Source organism: Syzygium oleosum, unplaced genomic scaffold (genome assembly GCF_021117445.2).
Source record: "Syzygium oleosum isolate NSW1041296 unplaced genomic scaffold, Sole_v2.1 Sole_v2.33, whole genome shotgun sequence".
In the NCBI taxonomy this organism is placed as follows: domain Eukaryota; kingdom Viridiplantae; phylum Streptophyta; class Magnoliopsida; order Myrtales; family Myrtaceae; genus Syzygium; species Syzygium oleosum.
In genome coordinates, this window is record NW_026607517.1 from 870,775 (window position 1) to 887,161 (window position 16,387).

General features: G+C 43.2%; 4 protein-coding genes and 1 non-coding gene across 6 annotated transcripts; 3 read left to right on the forward strand and 2 right to left on the reverse strand.

The window, feature by feature from the left end:
* Positions 1 to 307: 307 nt before the first annotated feature.
* LOC115692717 (uncharacterized) lies at positions 308 to 4,055 on the forward strand. 2 transcript variants are annotated; one of them, XM_056304977.1, is made up of 14 exons: positions 308 to 635; positions 746 to 890; positions 1,044 to 1,124; positions 1,263 to 1,345; positions 1,451 to 1,563; positions 1,692 to 1,802; positions 1,967 to 2,076; positions 2,291 to 2,492; positions 2,560 to 2,634; positions 2,734 to 2,787; positions 2,883 to 2,969; positions 3,116 to 3,232; positions 3,575 to 3,652; positions 3,867 to 4,055. In XM_056304977.1, exons 1-14 carry the CDS (start codon positions 620 to 622, stop codon positions 3,900 to 3,902), a joined length of 1,308 nt encoding a protein of 435 aa, XP_056160952.1. In that variant the 5' UTR covers positions 308 to 619; the 3' UTR covers positions 3,903 to 4,055. The 2 variants fall into 2 exon arrangements, with proteins under 2 accessions (XP_056160952.1, XP_056160953.1); XM_056304978.1 differs by lacking the exon at positions 3,116 to 3,232.
* A 232-nt stretch (positions 4,056 to 4,287) lies between these two features.
* LOC115692718 (organelle RRM domain-containing protein 2, mitochondrial-like) lies at positions 4,288 to 6,254 on the reverse strand. The gene is made up of 4 exons (XM_030619668.2): positions 5,819 to 6,254; positions 5,373 to 5,441; positions 4,872 to 4,978; positions 4,288 to 4,532 (listed from the first exon to the last, which is right to left on the reverse strand). Exons 1-4 carry the CDS (start codon positions 6,108 to 6,110, stop codon positions 4,431 to 4,433), a joined length of 570 nt encoding a protein of 189 aa, XP_030475528.2. The 5' UTR covers positions 6,111 to 6,254; the 3' UTR covers positions 4,288 to 4,430.
* A 123-nt stretch (positions 6,255 to 6,377) lies between these two features.
* On the forward strand, positions 6,378 to 11,058 carry LOC115692716 (5-oxoprolinase 1). Its single transcript, XM_030619666.2, has 2 exons — positions 6,378 to 6,569; positions 6,849 to 11,058. The coding sequence occupies exon 2, from the start codon at positions 6,895 to 6,897 to the stop codon at positions 10,702 to 10,704; it is 3,810 nt and encodes a 1,269-aa protein (XP_030475526.2). The 5' UTR covers positions 6,378 to 6,569; positions 6,849 to 6,894; the 3' UTR covers positions 10,705 to 11,058.
* Positions 11,059 to 12,034: 976 nt separating this feature from the next.
* Positions 12,035 to 12,108, forward strand: TRNAN-GUU (transfer RNA asparagine (anticodon GUU)). The gene has a single exon. It is a non-coding gene; the product is annotated as a tRNA-Asn (tRNA).
* LOC115692748 (probable beta-D-xylosidase 5) lies at positions 12,089 to 15,702 on the reverse strand. The gene is given in 7 exon segments (XM_030619707.2): positions 12,089 to 13,075; positions 13,192 to 13,543; positions 13,545 to 13,636; positions 13,639 to 13,956; positions 14,063 to 14,160; positions 14,698 to 14,867; positions 15,013 to 15,702. Coding segments are annotated over 7 exon segments (2,388 nt in total). The 3' UTR covers positions 12,089 to 12,407.
* Between the last annotated feature and the right edge of the window lie 685 nt (positions 15,703 to 16,387).

A 16,387-nucleotide genomic window follows, 5' to 3' on the forward strand; every position in this document is an offset into this window, starting at 1 on the left:
TCATATTAACATAAAAAAAAATCAACAACATATAAATACATCTCTATACGTTCCCATTGCGTTGCGAGACAGAAAAGGGCAAACTCATGCACCAACAGCAAGGTTCTAAACCTATTAATACGGGACAAAAAAATCCGTTTCCTGATATATTGAACGGAAATTCGAGAGAAGTGCTTAAATTGTCGTGGAAGTATAGTGTAGGGACAAGAATTATAAACAAAACAAAGTATAAGGACCAAAAATAAAATCCCCCCAAATCTAGGGGGGCCAAATAATGTAATTTCCCTTCTTCATCTTCTGTTTTTTCTCACCTCAGGATCCAATCAAGATACCTAATCTTGAAAGCCCCCAAAACTGCTGTCAACTAGATTTCCTGTTCTTGATTTAACCTCATCCGACCCGGCTTCGATCTTTACGGTCGTCACCTCATCGGACAATGAAGCTGAAGCCTCCTCGGACACGGATCGCGACCCGGGAGCCGCTTGCAAATATTTATTTCGTACGTCGTCCGAAGCCCAGACATCATCGACATGCCATGTTTTTCGGGTGAAAGCTGCCAAGTTCTTGTCAACGTTCCCCTGCTTTTTTTTTTTTCCATTCAGCAAGGCACTTAGCGAACATGGGTCTTCAGAAGCGTAAGTTCTTGCTCAGCAAAAGCCTGTCAACGTTAAAGACATCGATTCTTGTTTTTGGTCTGGAGATATTGAGGATGTGAAGGCAAAAAAGCATTGCTGAACTGCTGCAGGTTCGGGCCGCGCGAGGAAAGACGGCGGCGGGTCCGTGCATTGCGATGCCGCGGACGCAGGCGAGGGCGAGGTCGCGGCGAAGAGGATACCGGGCGTGCCGAGGTCGGCGTTGGGTTCTCACCTAGAGGAGTTGTTCAAGAAGAAGTAAGGCAACTTTTATGTACCGCTTTTTCTGGTTTTCTGTTGTTTCTTTCTCTCTTGTTTAAGGATGCGGTGAATAATTTGATGTTTTCTGCACTGTCTATTGCTACAGTTTATCTTACCCTTTTTCCTTTCCGTGGTGTTTTATGATTCAAGGGGGTCGATTAGAGAAGATGCATTGACCTCTATAATCCAGACATTCAAGCGGCGGATAGAGCATGAATTCGTGGAGAATAAGTGAGTTCATGTTGCAATTTCCAAATTTTTGAGTATTTAGTTTATGAGATACACTGATAAGTATGTGTGCTTTGCTTTGTTCATCGTGAGCAACATTGTAAACTTGTGATCTGTTGTTTCTGCGTTTGTCCTTCGAAGTTTTGCTACTTTGCTCTATCGATTCCTGAATTGCGCGAAGAATGGTTCGTCTAAGGAGGTGGCCTTAGCGTCTCATGCAATCGGTGAGTTAGATTATATACATTATGTATACATACTTGGATAAAACATATATATTGGTAGATTCGGCAATTGACGGGTGGCTTACTATACTCGACGTTTCTATGAAGGGTTGCTGGCGATGACAACCAAATGCAGAGACAAGGCTCACGAACTATACGGAGAATCTGTTTCCTTATTTTCCAAGGCACTTAAACCTCAATCCAAAAAATACTATTATGAGGTATAATCATCAAAAAAAGGGATTATGAGCTATAGTATAGTCATCTAGGTCGAGACACATGGATATCGTCGATTGAATTTCAATTAATTCTGGAGGATAGAAAATTGAGCTTGTGATTACATATGCAGATGGTGAATAGCTTGGTGGTGGTTACCTACTTCTGTGCAGATGCTTCAGTGGAGACTGAAAAGTCTATGCAGATTTTATGGGATTTCATTCACCAACAAGGTGGCACTAATGTATGCATGCACCTAAAGCTAAATTGTAACTCAGCTGTATCTTCTGATACTGATATAATTGTGAAAGCAGCAAAACTTCAATGGTTTTATAAGTTTATCAGATGCAATGCAATTGATGGCAAAATTTTCAATGGCTTTATATAATTGCTCTTGTTGTTGCTTAGATATCTGAGGATGCCGATGCAATGTCCATTCTTGTTGCTGCAATATCTGCATGGTCTTGCTTGCTCTCAACACTTGATGGATGGAGAGTCGATAGCAAGCAATGGAAGGGGTGAGTGAGGATATATCCAACTCTCTCTTCATGTCATTAAACACATTTTATCTACAGTACACATTTAATTCCTGCAATTACTTAATGGATCCGGGTAGCATCGATTTAGTTTTCCTTAACCGATGTTGATTAGCTATTCTTTTTGTCCATTGATCTGATTTATAACTGTAATAATAGTTGCGTCTATTTTATTTTTTTTCGCGATTTGGTTCAGGGCCATACCTTACTTCTTGAGCTTACTAAAGACCAACAATATTGAAGCCCTTCAACTGGTAGCATGTGAAGCATTGTTTTTGATACTGGAAATTGGATATCTTCGTAAGTTCTCTGACGAAACCGAGGCTTGCGATGACATTGCAAAGCTAGTGAGGAGTACAGTCTGCAGCATAAATCCAACCTTCATCAAATATTCGGCGGTAACAATCTTACATTACGCTGAGCTGGACTTGGGGTTTGAGTTTGATTTGAAGTTCTTGATTTCAGGACAAATTCCCAAAGAAGAGTATAGCAGTCGGCAGACAAAGAGTAATCTTATCAACATGGTCAGAGTTAATACAGGTTCCATGCTGCTTTGTAGCTCCTCTTCTTCATCTGATATTTTATTAAAGAAAAGGCTACTTATGATTTACCAACATTTTGATTTCTATGACTTGACAGCTAAATTTCTTGAAGCTGTTTTTAGGACAAGACGGATTCATTACTCATATGCTTGTAAGTTTTCTGATCTTAGTTTCTAAGGTTCTATTTCCTCTTTTTCTGCTTTATGAGCCATAATGATAGCTGACATTTTTTCTCTTTCCAAACAGGGAAACAAACTCCTTAGAGACGTGTTCGAGTTTAATAACCAAGAGAGTCCTTCGGATGCTCGACTCTACATACCAGAAAGAGAAGAGGTTTGCAGATTTGTTAATCTCTCATAAAGACAATTTACAGTTTCTAGCTCAAAAAAAATCTGTAGGCATGTGTTCAGACAGCTGAATCTACAACACCCTCTCTGCTTACAGCTACGAAAATGACAACTCCTATTGACAATTTGCAGGTAGTTAAGCAATACTCGCTCCCGGGTCGAAAGCCTAAAGCTAGAGACAGAGATAAAGCAAGAAGCAAAGAGATCGATCTTTCTTTCACTTCCAGCAAGGAAAAACTAATTGATCACGTACTGAACCGAGACCATACTGACAAATACTAGTCCTCGTTTCTTTTGGTTTAGAGAAGTTTCTCGTCATCTATTCAAACGAAAAACTTCTCAAACAAAATTAGCTATATTCAAATCTTGAATACCTTAAGCACTGGTTCGCAGCCTTTTTGAAAGGGAAAAAGAGAAAATTCCAATAGTTTCCACCAATTCCATTCCGAAGTTCTTACCTACGAAACGGGACTTGAGGAAACTTTATTTCTTTTACCGAAGAGAAAAAAACCTATCTCATTGTAGCTTCAGGAATTGGTATTGTACATTGTGATGCAGACTTATGACATTTTATTTGCGTCTCCTTTTCAGAGAATGAACAAGTCGGCAAATTCTGCTAAAAACAAAGCGAGGACACAGCTCTTGAACAAGAACCGAGCGTTTTCAGAGGTAGGCTCATCCGACCTCCACTGCTATGCTATTTTTGCTGATCTTGAGCGTACCACTTTGGTTTAAACCACATTATCTGTTAACTTATCCTTCTACGTTTTGTGGGGCTAACAAATACCAGACCCAGCACTTTTAGTTACTTCCCCTGATTATGCACGTAAAGGCTTCAATCTTGTTGCTAATCCCTGATCGCTTGTAATTGTTCTTTTTCCAGGAAAGGCGCACTGGCCATTTCATTTCTGAAGATTGAAAATCCATGTACTCATCAGACATGCAGATTAGTCGGCTACTCACTGCGATTATCATAATTTCCGAGAAATCTCATTTTTTTTAGTCATAATTACCATTGTTATTGTAACATAATGTACACTTGCAATCTAATCCCATGCTTTTCATCACTTAAGGCAAGCCTTTCAAGAAATGAGCAATATGCTCAATACATCAGTTCATATCATTCTGCATCAGCGAGAATCACATTAACTGAGTCAAACAACACATTCTGAGCATTTTCAATGATTTCTGGAGCGCAATTTCGTACCCAATTTTAAAGTGACAAACAAAAGCGACAGCTTCAGCACCCGCAAACTTGTCTTTAAATACCTTTGAAACGACAAAATAACCGTACAAACTTTAGATAAAGAAGACCTCATGCTTGGATTTAAAGAATAATATAACACCAACGTCAATGACTTAACAAGTCCAGTGCAGATACTTGAACAGAATACAATTCGAGGCCTTAGTTCATGCTAATATAGGCCTGTATTGATACCGGAATGTTTCAGTATCCGCTCCTTGGCATGTATGTGTCCTGAGATGTCGCCTGTCCAGGGGGAGGTCTTGGCCGAGCATACTCAGCAAATATAACCCATCCGTCAAGAAACTGCATCGCAGTAAATGGAAAATAACATGGCATAAGTTATTGTATTCCAATTAATTCAATGAAATGGTAATCAAACCTCGTAGGACACAAGTAAAAAGGACACATTTTAGGTTTTCTTTTGTTAGCAACAAAGCTGGATTTGGCGTAGGAATAAACCATTGCCGAAAGGCACGTGAAGTCACCAAGTAAGTCTAATTCTGCAGAGTTCATGGATTCAGATTGGCCTATGGCTTAGTTCGCGTTTAAAGTTACATTAGGGAATGTCCAAATTGCAACCAATTCATCAAAGATCACAACAGATAGCCAGACAAAATACAAGATCTGCACATGAGAACGGACCTTTGCATCCATTCCTTCTATTCCTTTTGCAGCATCGTCTAGTGTCGCATACTTCACAAAGCCAAATCCTTTTGAGTACCCAGAATTCCGATCTGTAACCACTTTGGCTGTATAAACACAAAGCTGCTAGTGTTAATAGCTTGATTTCCAAGCACTCACTGTAATGGGCAAGGATGGCGAAAACAGACGCCATTCACCCCAGTCCTTCGAGTATTTCAAAACAGGGGAGGTCATAAACACATGGAAAGGAGACTGAAAGTTGCGAAAAAGAGGTTGAAACGGTCAAGAACACGGAATACAGTCATGACTGAATTGATACAAAATGTCAACAAAATATTTCTTTTCCTTTTATCGGCTTTCCATGGATCTGTCTACATACTTTTCCTTCCCCTTTTACGGAACAAAAATCAGCTACTCAATGAGGTGTGTCGATCACTAGCTATAGTTATTCGTGTGCGCCTTATCATGAACAATATCATTCAGACGAATATGTAAGATTACCGTGAACAACTTGGCCAAATTTTGAGAATGCCTCGTGGAGCTTCTCTGTCGTCGTTCTCTTATTAAGCCCTGTGGCACACCATAAAGGCCAAAATGCATAAGTTCATCAACATATCGATACCATCTACTTCCATATTGTTCCATCAAAACGAGGCAATCGATCAAATTTGTGAACTTCAAGACAATTTCATCCTGCTAATAATAATCCTTTGAAAAGCACTGCCACAACATGTTAAAGTCAGGCCGAATAGCAAGATTCACAGCGGTAAACTAAGCATACGTCATAATTTACTCCTCTCAAGCAGAAAAAGAAGCAAACACAATCAGAGCTGCGAAAACTACGAGCTCAACGACCCAGTCGTATTGAAACTAGAGGAGACAAGAGATTTAAACAGACGCCGAGATCACAAGATGAATAGGCCGATGAAAAGATTAAGACTTTTTACCCGAGACGAAGAGAGTATCAGAAGGGATAGGCGCGGGCTTGTCGCCGGCGGCGGCGGCGGCGGCAGCTGTGGCCGCGGGAGCCGAGAGCTGAGAGGCGAAACTCGAGGTCGAGAGAAGCCTTCTCGCGATCCCGAGTCCCAGTGCCTTACCCGAGACGAAGAGAGTGTCGGAAGGAATAGGCGCGGGCTTGTCGCCGGCGGCGGCGGTAGCTGTGGCCGCAGGAGCCGAAAGCTGGGAGGCGAAACTCGAGGTCGAGAGGAGCCGTCTCGCGATTCCGAGTCTCAGCGCCATTTCTCGACGGAACAGGTCGACAGACGCTACGCTGCGCGGCGGCGACGACGACGGCGACGACCGCGACGGTGGGGGTGACGGAGCGAGCGATAAACCCTACAACCCCGAGAAAATGCTCTGTTGTTCGAGGTCGAAGCGACAGTTCACTTCGCGGAGGAAAAGTAGTTGGTTGATATGGGGGATTTCATGGGCTTTTTGGAGGCAAAGGAAAGCCCAAAGGAGCTCACGTTTTTTGTGGCGAATCCCTCTTTGCATATTACGACAAAATCAGAGGATCACGACAACTTTGCCACGATGACGAGGAGTCCCGCTCCCACGGCTTCCGCTTCATCATATTTTTATTCAATCATCGAACCAGACAGACAGTGGATTAGCGCAGGGAATCGTGTCGTTGTTGTCGACAACCTCCTCCCTCAGCAAGCTTCTCTCTCCCTCCCCTCTTCGCTGCTCGTCTGCAAGGTATGGCTCCTCATTTCCTGCTTTAATTTTCTTGAGTCTTTCTTTTCCATTCGTTGTTTATCCAATGGATATCGCGTCGAGGAATGTCGGTTTGGTGATTGCTCAATCCGTGAGTTCGCGCTGTCTGGTTTGTTGAAACTTTTTTGAGTCGTTTAGATTTCGAGGTTGAAGCCAATACCCTGCAAACAAGTTTTGATTTTGCTCATCGAGGCGTGTTCTTTATGCTGGGGCCTATTGATATCTTCTTCTGTTTCTTTTTCCCAAATGGTAATCTCGCAGGACTGTTTCTGTCGGTAGCCTGAATCTCTGAGATTTGACTGCGGATATGGGGAGTGCGGCTGTCGATAAGCTGCGGTTTTGCATCGATAGAGGAGGGACTTTCACGGACGTTTACGCCGAAATTCCGGGCGAGCTGGACGGCCGAGTTATGAAGCTCTTGTCGGTTGACCCGGCGAATTACGACGATGCTCCGGTGGAGGGGATCCGGAGGATTCTCGAGGAGTACACTGGGAAGAAAATCCCTCGCACGTCGAAAGTGCCGACGGATAATATCGAATGGATAAGGATGGGCACAACAGTCGCGACCAATGCTCTCTTGGAAAGAAAAGGGGAAAGGATCGCTCTATGTGTGACGCGGGGTTTCAAGGATCTGCTGCAGATAGGTAACCAGGCTCGGCCTAATATCTTTGACCTGACTGTGTCGAAACCCTCGAACCTTTATGAGGAAATATTAGAAGCTGAAGAGAGAGTCGAGCTTGTTTCCGGTAAGGAGGAAGATGCTCAACATTCGTCCGTGAGATTGGTGACGGGAGTCTCCGGTGAGCTCGTCAGGGTACTGAAGCCACTTGATGGGGAGGCTTTGACTCCATTACTAAAAGGATTGTTGGACAAAGGAATTAGCTGCTTGGCTGTAGTCTTGATGCATTCATATACTTATCCAGATCATGAAATAGTTGTGAAGAGTTTAGCCGTAAAAATGGGATTCAGACACGTGTCCTTATCTTCAGCTTTGACTCCGATGGTTCGAGTGGTTCCTCGAGGCCTAACAGCCACTGTGGATGCATATTTGACCCCTGTCATTAAAGAATATCTGTCAGGGTTCATCTCCTGGTTCGATGAAGGGTTGGACAAGGTGAATGTGTTGTTTATGCAATCGGATGGTGGACTAGCACCCGAAAGTAAGTTTTCGGGTCACAAAGCAATTCTATCAGGTCCGGCTGGTGGCGTGGTTGGTTATTCTCAAACTCTATTTGGGCTTGAGACAGACAAGCCCCTCATTGGATTCGACATGGGAGGCACATCCACTGATGTGAGTCGGTATGCAGGGAGCTATGAGCAAGTTTTAGAGACCCAAATTGCCGGTGCCATAATCCAAGTGCCTCAGCTAGACATAAACACCGTTGCTGCGGGTGGTGGGTCAAAGTTAAAGTTTCAATTCGGAGCTTTCCGGGTTGGCCCAGAATCAGTGGGTGCACATCCTGGTCCGGTGTGTTATAGGAAAGGAGGGGAGCTTGCAGTTACAGATGCAAACCTGATTTTAGGTTATGTTATTCCCGACTTTTTTCCATCTATCTTCGGCCCAAATGAGGATGAACCTTTAGATATCATGGCAACAAGGCAAGAATTCGAGAAGCTTGCTAAAGAAATTAACTCCTATAGATTGAGCCAGGATCCATCCATGAAGGAAATGTCCGTCGAAGAGATTGCACTTGGATTTGTTAATGTGGCAAATGAGACGATGTGTCGTCCAATACGTCAACTGACCGAGATGAAGGGCCACGAAACAAGGAACCATGCTCTTGCTTGCTTTGGAGGAGCTGGCCCACAGCATGCCTGTGCAATTGCTCGGTCTTTGGGTATGAGCGAGGTAATAATACACAGATTCTGTGGCATTCTGAGTGCATACGGAATGGGTCTGGCAGATGTTATTGAAGAGGCACAGGAGCCGTATTCTGCTGTTTATGGTCCTGAATCGATTGTAGAAGCCTCACGTAGAGAAGCTGCTCTATCAAGACAAGTAAAACAAAAGCTACAAGAGCAAGGTTTTAGAGAGGAGAACATTGCAACAGAGACGTATCTAAATCTAAGGTATGAAGGTACGGATACTGCCATCATGGTGAAGAGGCACACTACTGAAGGTGACTCCCGATTTGACTATGCCGAAGAATTTGTGAACCTCTTTCATCAAGAATATGGATTTAAGCTGCAGAATAGGAACATCCTCATATGCGATGTGAGGATTCGGGGGATAGGGGTCACGAATATTTTGAAGCCGAGGGCCTTAGAACCTGCTTTAGGTTCTCCTGAAGTTGAGGGCCATTACAGGATCTACTTTGGGAATGGCTGGCATACAGCGCCGCTTTTCAAGCTTGAGAATATGGGTTATGGGCACAGTTTGCATGGCCCTGCCATAATCATGAATGGGAATAGCACTGTCATAGTAGAACCAAACTGTAAAGCAACGGTAACTAAGTATGGCAACATCAAAATTGACATTGAATTAGCTATTAGTTCGGTCAAGTTAGACAAAAAGGTTGCAGATGTCGTGCAGCTGTCAATTTTTAATCACAGGTTTATGGGAATAGCCGAGCAAATGGGACGAACGCTGCAGAGAACTTCCATATCAACGAATATCAAGGAACGTTTAGACTTTTCTTGTGCTCTTTTTAGTCCTGATGGGGGACTAGTTGCTAATGCTCCTCACGTTCCTGTCCACCTAGGAGCAATGTCAAGCACGGTCCGCTGGCAGCTAGAGTACTGGGGCGACAATTTAAGTGAGGGAGATGTTCTGGTCACTAACCATCCCTGCGCCGGTGGAAGCCACCTTCCTGATATTACTGTTATTACACCCGTTTTTGATAAAGGGAAGCTGGTATTTTTCGTTGCAAGTAGGGGACATCATGCAGAGATTGGGGGCATCACTCCAGGAAGCATGCCGCCCTTTTCTAAATCCATATATGAAGAGGGGGCTGCAATAAAAGCATTTAAGCTTGTCGAGAAAGGAATCTTCCAAGAGGAAGGAATTGTGAAGTTACTTTGTTTCCCCTGTTCTGATGAATCGGAACATAACATTCCGGGCACCCGCCGGCTTCAAGACAATTTGTCCGATCTTCATGCACAAGTAGCCGCAAACCAGAGAGGAATTTTACTGATAAAAGAGCTAATTGAGCAGTATGGTCTTGATACTGTTCAAGCTTACATGATGTATGTGCAAAACAATGCAGAAGAAGCAGTGAGAGAAATGCTCAAGTCAGTTGCTGCCAAAGTTTCATCTCAATTAAACAATACTGGGAACAACGATTCTGTCACTATCGCAGAAGAGGATTACATGGATGATGGTTCAAGCGTACATCTTAAACTTACTATTGATTCTGTTAAAGGAGAAGCCGTTTTTGACTTTAGTGGGACCAGTCCAGAAGTCTATGGGAACTGGAATGCACCCGAGGCCGTGACAGCTGCGGCAGTCATATACTGCCTGCGGTGTTTGGTTGACGTCGATATACCTCTTAATCAGGGATGTTTGGCTCCGGTCAAGATTCACATTCCAAAGGGTTCGTTTCTTTCTCCAAGTGATAAAGCTGCTGTGGTAGGAGGTAATGTTCTGACTTCGCAGAGAGTTACTGATGTTATACTCACCGCCTTTCAAGCATGTGCTTGCTCTCAGGGTTGTATGAATAACTTGACCTTTGGAGATGACACATTTGGTTATTATGAAACAATTGGGGGCGGGAGTGGAGCTGGTCCGACTTGGGATGGTACCAGTGGGGTCCAGTGCCATATGACCAACACGCGCATGACCGATCCTGAGATCTTCGAGCAGAGGTACCCTGTTCTTCTGCACAAGTTTGGACTTAGACAAAATAGCGGAGGGGCCGGGATTCGTAAAGGGGGCGATGGTCTTGTAAGGGAGATAGAGTTCAAGTCCCCAGTTGTAGTTAGTATATTGTCGGAGAGGCGTGTTCACGCTCCGAGGGGGTTAAGAGGAGGCAAAGATGGGGCACGCGGAGCAAACTTTCTCACAACAAAAGACAAGCGGAAAATTTACCTTGGAGGCAAAAACACCGTTCAGGTGCAGCCAGGAGAAATACTTCAGATACTCACTCCTGGTGGCGGCGGATGGGGTTGTCCTCCGTAGTTTTGCCAGTATGGAGGAAATCTGACCACAGACTTTGTTTCTGCGTCTTAAGCAATTACGGAGCATTGGCAGAGCTCTTTGAGCATTTTTGCACTTGGAAGGACTGTCATTGAAATGATATTTGAATTGAAGTTTTCAGGATTCACCCTGCTGTTCCTTTGGAATTGGTTAGCTAGTTGTTCCATAGTTTTGGAATCTAAATAGTTGCTTATGTTAGGACCTCAGAATAATGCTCAGAGGAAATCTTTGCCTTAAATTACAAGACCAATTGAAGGTCAAAGCCCAGGGCAAAACTATAAGTACGTGTCTGTATGAGCATCTTCTCTTGGGGAATGCATGTCTATCTTCTCTCTATCTCTGCGAGTGATTTCGAAGCATTGAAGGGGTTTTAGTAGGAGCCCATGAATCTGTCTGTCTGTGGTTCTGATCTTTTTGGCAGAAGATTACTGCAGTTGACAACGATCCAACAACGCAATCAGTAAACGAGCCAAATGAGTGACAGAGAAATGAATCAATGAACACACATCACAATGGATAAAAACAAGTCAAGGGAAAGAATTTGTAATTAAAGACAAGTCTAAATAAAAGTTCAGATTCAGGAAGAGTAGACAAAAGGGCTTCCAGAGCAGATCCTCTCCGGCTAATTTTTATATTTTCTTAGGAAAATAACACAAACTGTCCCTAAACTTTGACTCAATGTGTAATTTGGCCCCTGAACTTTTAATTTGTTCAATGTAGTCCCTGAATTTTAACCCAATGTTTAATGTGGTCTCTGAACTTTCAATTTGCTCAATGTGATCTATGAATTTTTGGTACATGTTCAATATAGTCCCTGAACTTTATAAAAATGTTCAATGTAGTCTTTCCATTAATTCAAGTTCAGGGACACTATTGTACATATATTTTCATATAGTTCAGAGACTAAATTGAACATATGCAAAAAGTTCAGAGATCACATTAAACAAATTAAAAGTTCAGGAACCATATTGAACATTAGGCTAAAGTTCAGGGATTACATTGAACAAATTAAAAGTTCATTGACCAAATTGTACATTGAGCCAAAGTTCAGGGACTGTTTGTGTCATTATCCCTATTTTCTTCATAAAGCACTTATAACTTCGAGGCACAAATGCTAATATATCTTATCCCGAATATTTTTCTATCAATTTGCAGCAATTTTTTTTTTTTTTGGATCGAAATTTGCAGCAACTTTAAGCGGTCAGAATTTGCAAAATTCAGTGAGGACAGCAAAAATGTACCTTTGTTTGGAGTCGCATGGTAAGTTAACTTTTGAAATTTAAAAATATTTAGGTCCATTTAGGTTGCAACAGCTGGAGTAGCTCAGTTGGTTAGAGCGTGTGGCTGTTAACCACAAGGTCGAAGGTTCAAGCCCTTCCTCTAGCGTTCCCTACCTTTATGGATTAATTGTTTTTTTAATTTTCTGTGCTTAAAATGAAAAGGAAGTAAATTCATCACAATGTCCAAGTAAATTCCTCTCTCATGCAAATATTGACTAAACTGGTGATGAATAACTATATCAACTGGTGGTACCATATATTCAGCTCTAGTATGCTCCAAATTCTCTCCCTAAAGTCATGTCTTAAAATACTGGTCTTAGGACTTTTTCTTATTCCAGTACAGATGCAGATACAAAGTAGCTTCTTCAGGTGGTGACATGAATACTACATCGATTTTCCTCGAGCTCAGTTTTTCTTCGATGCTTCCAACCGGACATTGAAGTGATGCCTCGCTTGGCGCTCGATTGGAGAACCGACTACTAGTGTGTGTCGCCCTGTGACCAGAAGTCTGTTTCCTTCCTTGTCTGCAAGACTCAGATGCTTGCACACGTTCACCCTCACGGTCACCTTCTGTGTCTTGCCAACCTTCACCTCCGCTCTCTCAAAACCCACCAGTTGCTGAATCGGCACACCAGTTATTAATACTCGTGAGCTCAGGGGCTTCCAAAACACTAGCACCACATGAGTCCCATCTGTTTTCCCGTCGTTCTTGACTCCGACGACTACATTGAATTGCAAGTCTGTACATTTGATTGCTGAAATGTTGATAGCTTGAGCATTGGAGTCCGAGGGTATTTGGACTTTGGAGCTGGAAAAGAGAATGTTGTGTCGATTGGATGCGGATGCCAATTGGACAAGTATAGTGGACGGGGTGGATATGACGAATTTGGAATACGAGGAGTAGCTCAGTCCGTGGCCGAACTGATAGACGGATTTTCCTGCATAAAAACGGTAAGTTCTTCCAGGGTAGTTAGTAGAGCTGTTGGCTCTCATGTTCATGTCTGTCATTGGTACTTGATCGGCATACTCTTGTGGATACCATGTAAAGGGGGACCTTCCACCGAACAAAATTGCTAGTAGATTGTCAGTCTACACATTGACAGACCAAACGACCACAATGCGTGCTTTCAAGAGAGAGAGAGAGAGAGAGAGAGAGAGAGAGAGAGAGAGAGAGAGAGAGAGAGAGTACCTGGATTGTAGTTCCCAAAGATGACCTGGGCTATGGCTTCTCCTCCATCTTGAACTGGATATCCAACCCACAGAATTCCCTTGATTTTACTCACGTGCTTTGTGAACGAAACATCAACTGGACCAGCTGACGTGATAACAAGAATCATGGTCCCATTTGTCGCGTCCGACACCTCCATCACCAGCTTTTCCTGAAGCCCTGGCAATGTTAAGTTCACTCTGTCCAACCCCTCATCCTCAACCGATGTACTAAGCCCCACCACAACAACCACAACATCGGCTGTGGCGGCGATCTTAACCACTGCCTCGAAAAGAGATTTGTTGCTGCATTTCACGTTGGCACAACCGGGGCTCATAGATCACTGTGCCCACATACTTTTGCAGCCCTTGTAATGGACTGGTGTATCGGCAAGGTGTACCGGCATAGTTGCTTATCATGTCCTTTCGGCATTAGCATTTGGTCCTATGACAGCCATGTTTTTTAGGGTACTTTTGGACAGTGGGAGTGCTCCCTTGTTGGCAAGAAGGACAATCCCCTGCTTCGCAGCATCTAGTGCCAAGTATTGATTTTCGTTGGTACATACATCCAGTGGACCAAGATTTCCAAATGGGAGAGATTTGGGGTCTCTGTCAAAGAAGCCGAGTCTGATGAGAACTGCATAGTTGTATGCCAAGGCCTGATCCCCAACAGACTCATCCACCTTCTTCTGGTTTACCGCATTTTGTGTGTACTTGCTTAGAAAATGTCCACGGTTCATGTTTAAACCTGCATACCGCAGCATAAACGTCTGCAGACATTTAAGAAGGGTTTGATGTGATTGTATTTCCCAGAGACTAGCTGTTGTGATGGCATTACTTAACATTGTCAATACCTGCTTTTAGGGCAAGGGCGACTGCATCCTCAGGTGTAGCAGCATAGTGGATGCGATCATAGTAAACCTCAATTGAGTCGCAGTCCGAGACGATATAGCTGTTAAAGATGCAAAAGCTCAAGCATTGACTATGATATAATCCTCATTTAGACTATTTGTACATACTAATTTAAATGCGTTCCCTTAAGTCTCCAATTTGCATCGTTCCTAAATTCTTACTGGACTAGATAATAAATGATGGATTCAGCAACCAAGTTTTTTGAACAGAAATTATACAGACAAAGTTAAGGGACTTAGTTTCATATATCTGTAGAAGACCAGATATGATCATAAGCTATCCTATCTGATTAAGTTTCGTTTCAAAATTGCAATTTACTTGGTTAATGAAGGACTTCTGTGCTGTGTTATACAAAAAATCAAGGAAAAATATATAAGTTTCGTCTCCACATGATTCAATGTTGGTGGAACTTCTTTTGCTGAGGAACGTTCAGTTGCACAATCTTCCCTTTTGTTGAATCAATGTAGAGAGCCCCTTAGGAAGCTGAATGTTTTCTGTTTCACGTTTCTGCTACTAAATCACTAGTCATTTGACTGAAAGTTGATAAGACCAAGAATTTTAGGATAGAAACACAAACCCGTCAAGACCCCGTTGATCTCTGACTACTCCTTTGAGCAGGTTTGGCTCGGCAAAGGTAGGAACACTGTTCACCCTATTGTAAGAACACATAACACTACTGACACGCCCCTCCTCTATGCAGCTCCTAAATGGTGGCTGATATGTATCCTTCATGTCCTGTTTTGTCACCTGCAAGGAGAAACGATGCTCAACTTTTTAGGGAAGAGATGGCACTTTATTGAAAGTTTAGCCTGTACCCAACACTTGATAGCTGATGTCTTTAGATTTTTCTTTTTTAAGTCCAAGCTAATGCAATTAGTACACTTTTCCATACGCGTGCATCAAAATGAAATCGATCTACACCTTTCCAGCTATCGACATCATAAGCCGTGTAATGCTTGCAGCAACTAGAAACCTTGAGCCTGCTATCAGTATAATTGCCTCCCTCCACTACTTCTTGTAGTCCTCTCAAATAGTTCACCCCATATCTGGACACAACCAGAGAGTCTTCTCCCGGCATTTCTTGGCCACGCCCCCATCTTGCGTCCCGGAACACATTGACATTGGGGCTCCAGTACGTGAGCCCCACTTGACCAACATTGTGCATGGCTCTAGCCTTGGTCGACATGACCTGGCCCAACTTATACCCCAGTGTGGAATTGAAACTTGCAGCCGAGAGTATAACTGCAGGAAAGCTTGCGGCCCCCGACACTGGTCCATTGAAAATGATGGCCCCCTGACTTGCTACACCATGAAGCGCCTCGGACTACCAATTGTATGGTGGCACACCGAGCCGGGAATTGCCGGTTGCATGGTTCACCAATTGCTGCACCTTTTCGTGGAGGGTTAGGAGCGAGACTAGGCGTTTGGCTCGGTCTTGGTAGGACAACGAGGTATTGCAGAAGGGAAATTGGCTTGTTTCTGGGGTACTTTTGTTTCATCCATGTCGCTGAGAAGCGATTGGGACAATCAGAATGAATGATACGCAAAGAGACGAGAGACGCTGGTTTTCCAAAAGATGCATATTTACTGCTTTCTTTGCTTGTAGCCAGAATTTCGCAAGCACTTTTGGCACTGGATTTATAGTAGATGTTGAGACTAATGCCCACTAGCTTTGTTCCTATGCAATGCGCAAAAATAGAAGTTGCTTTTAGGTTGATAATAAAGATAGATCGCTGCTTATGAAAGCCTCTTTGTTTTTTCCTTATGTGGCGATGATTTGTTGAGTGCGGGTTCTAACTAGTGGTGCCAGGGATGTAGATGCGCGTTCAGTTGGTCCCTGTCTCTTTTCCTCTGCATTAGTCACCAATTCAAACCAAAGGCTAGTCTGGAGAGCATTCTTTGACTGGACTTGAAGACATATCTAGGTGATATTTGTCATCCTAAGCCACTGTCGTAACTGCTACCAACTCTCACAAGAGCTCTGCAATCAGAGATAGACATGAATCCTAGTTTTGATATGTTCTGTTATAACTGACAAGTTGGTTCTTCAGCGATGTTTCACGAATTGCGAGCATGAGGAAGGTCTGAGTTCTGAGTCATCATCACACTATCACTAGACGATAATTTCGTCTACGCGTTTTGGTGATTAAGACATGTAACAAATGCATCCTGAAATGGTTCTGTCATGTGACTCACATCCTGGTTTCCGCTCTGTAAAGTTCAATCACCTAAATAGCAAAGAGTCAATCCTCATATCCAAGCAAGAC

Bases quoted from the DNA above. Each gene is read 5' to 3' on its own strand.
- LOC115692717 (XM_056304977.1), top strand. The intron at 1,125-1,262 runs GTGAGTTCATGT...TGTCCTTCGAAG, and splicing joins CATGAATTCGTGGAGAATAA to TTTTGCTACTTTGCTCTATC. The intron at 3,653-3,866 runs GTAGGCTCATCC...TTCTTTTTCCAG, and splicing joins AGAACCGAGCGTTTTCAGAG to GAAAGGCGCACTGGCCATTT.
- LOC115692716 (XM_030619666.2), top strand. From the start codon at position 6,895: ATGGGGAGTGCGGCTGTCGATAAGCTGCGGTTTTGCATCGATAGAGGA.
- LOC115692718 (XM_030619668.2), bottom strand. From the start codon at position 6,110: ATGGCGCTGAGACTCGGAATCGCGAGACGGCTCCTCTCGACCTCGAGT. The intron at 4,979-5,372 runs GTAATCTTACAT...GTGTTTATACAG, and splicing joins ATTTGGCCAAGTTGTTCACG to CCAAAGTGGTTACAGATCGG. The intron at 4,533-4,871 runs GTCCGTTCTCAT...ACTGCGATGCAG, and splicing joins TAGAAGGAATGGATGCAAAG to TTTCTTGACGGATGGGTTAT.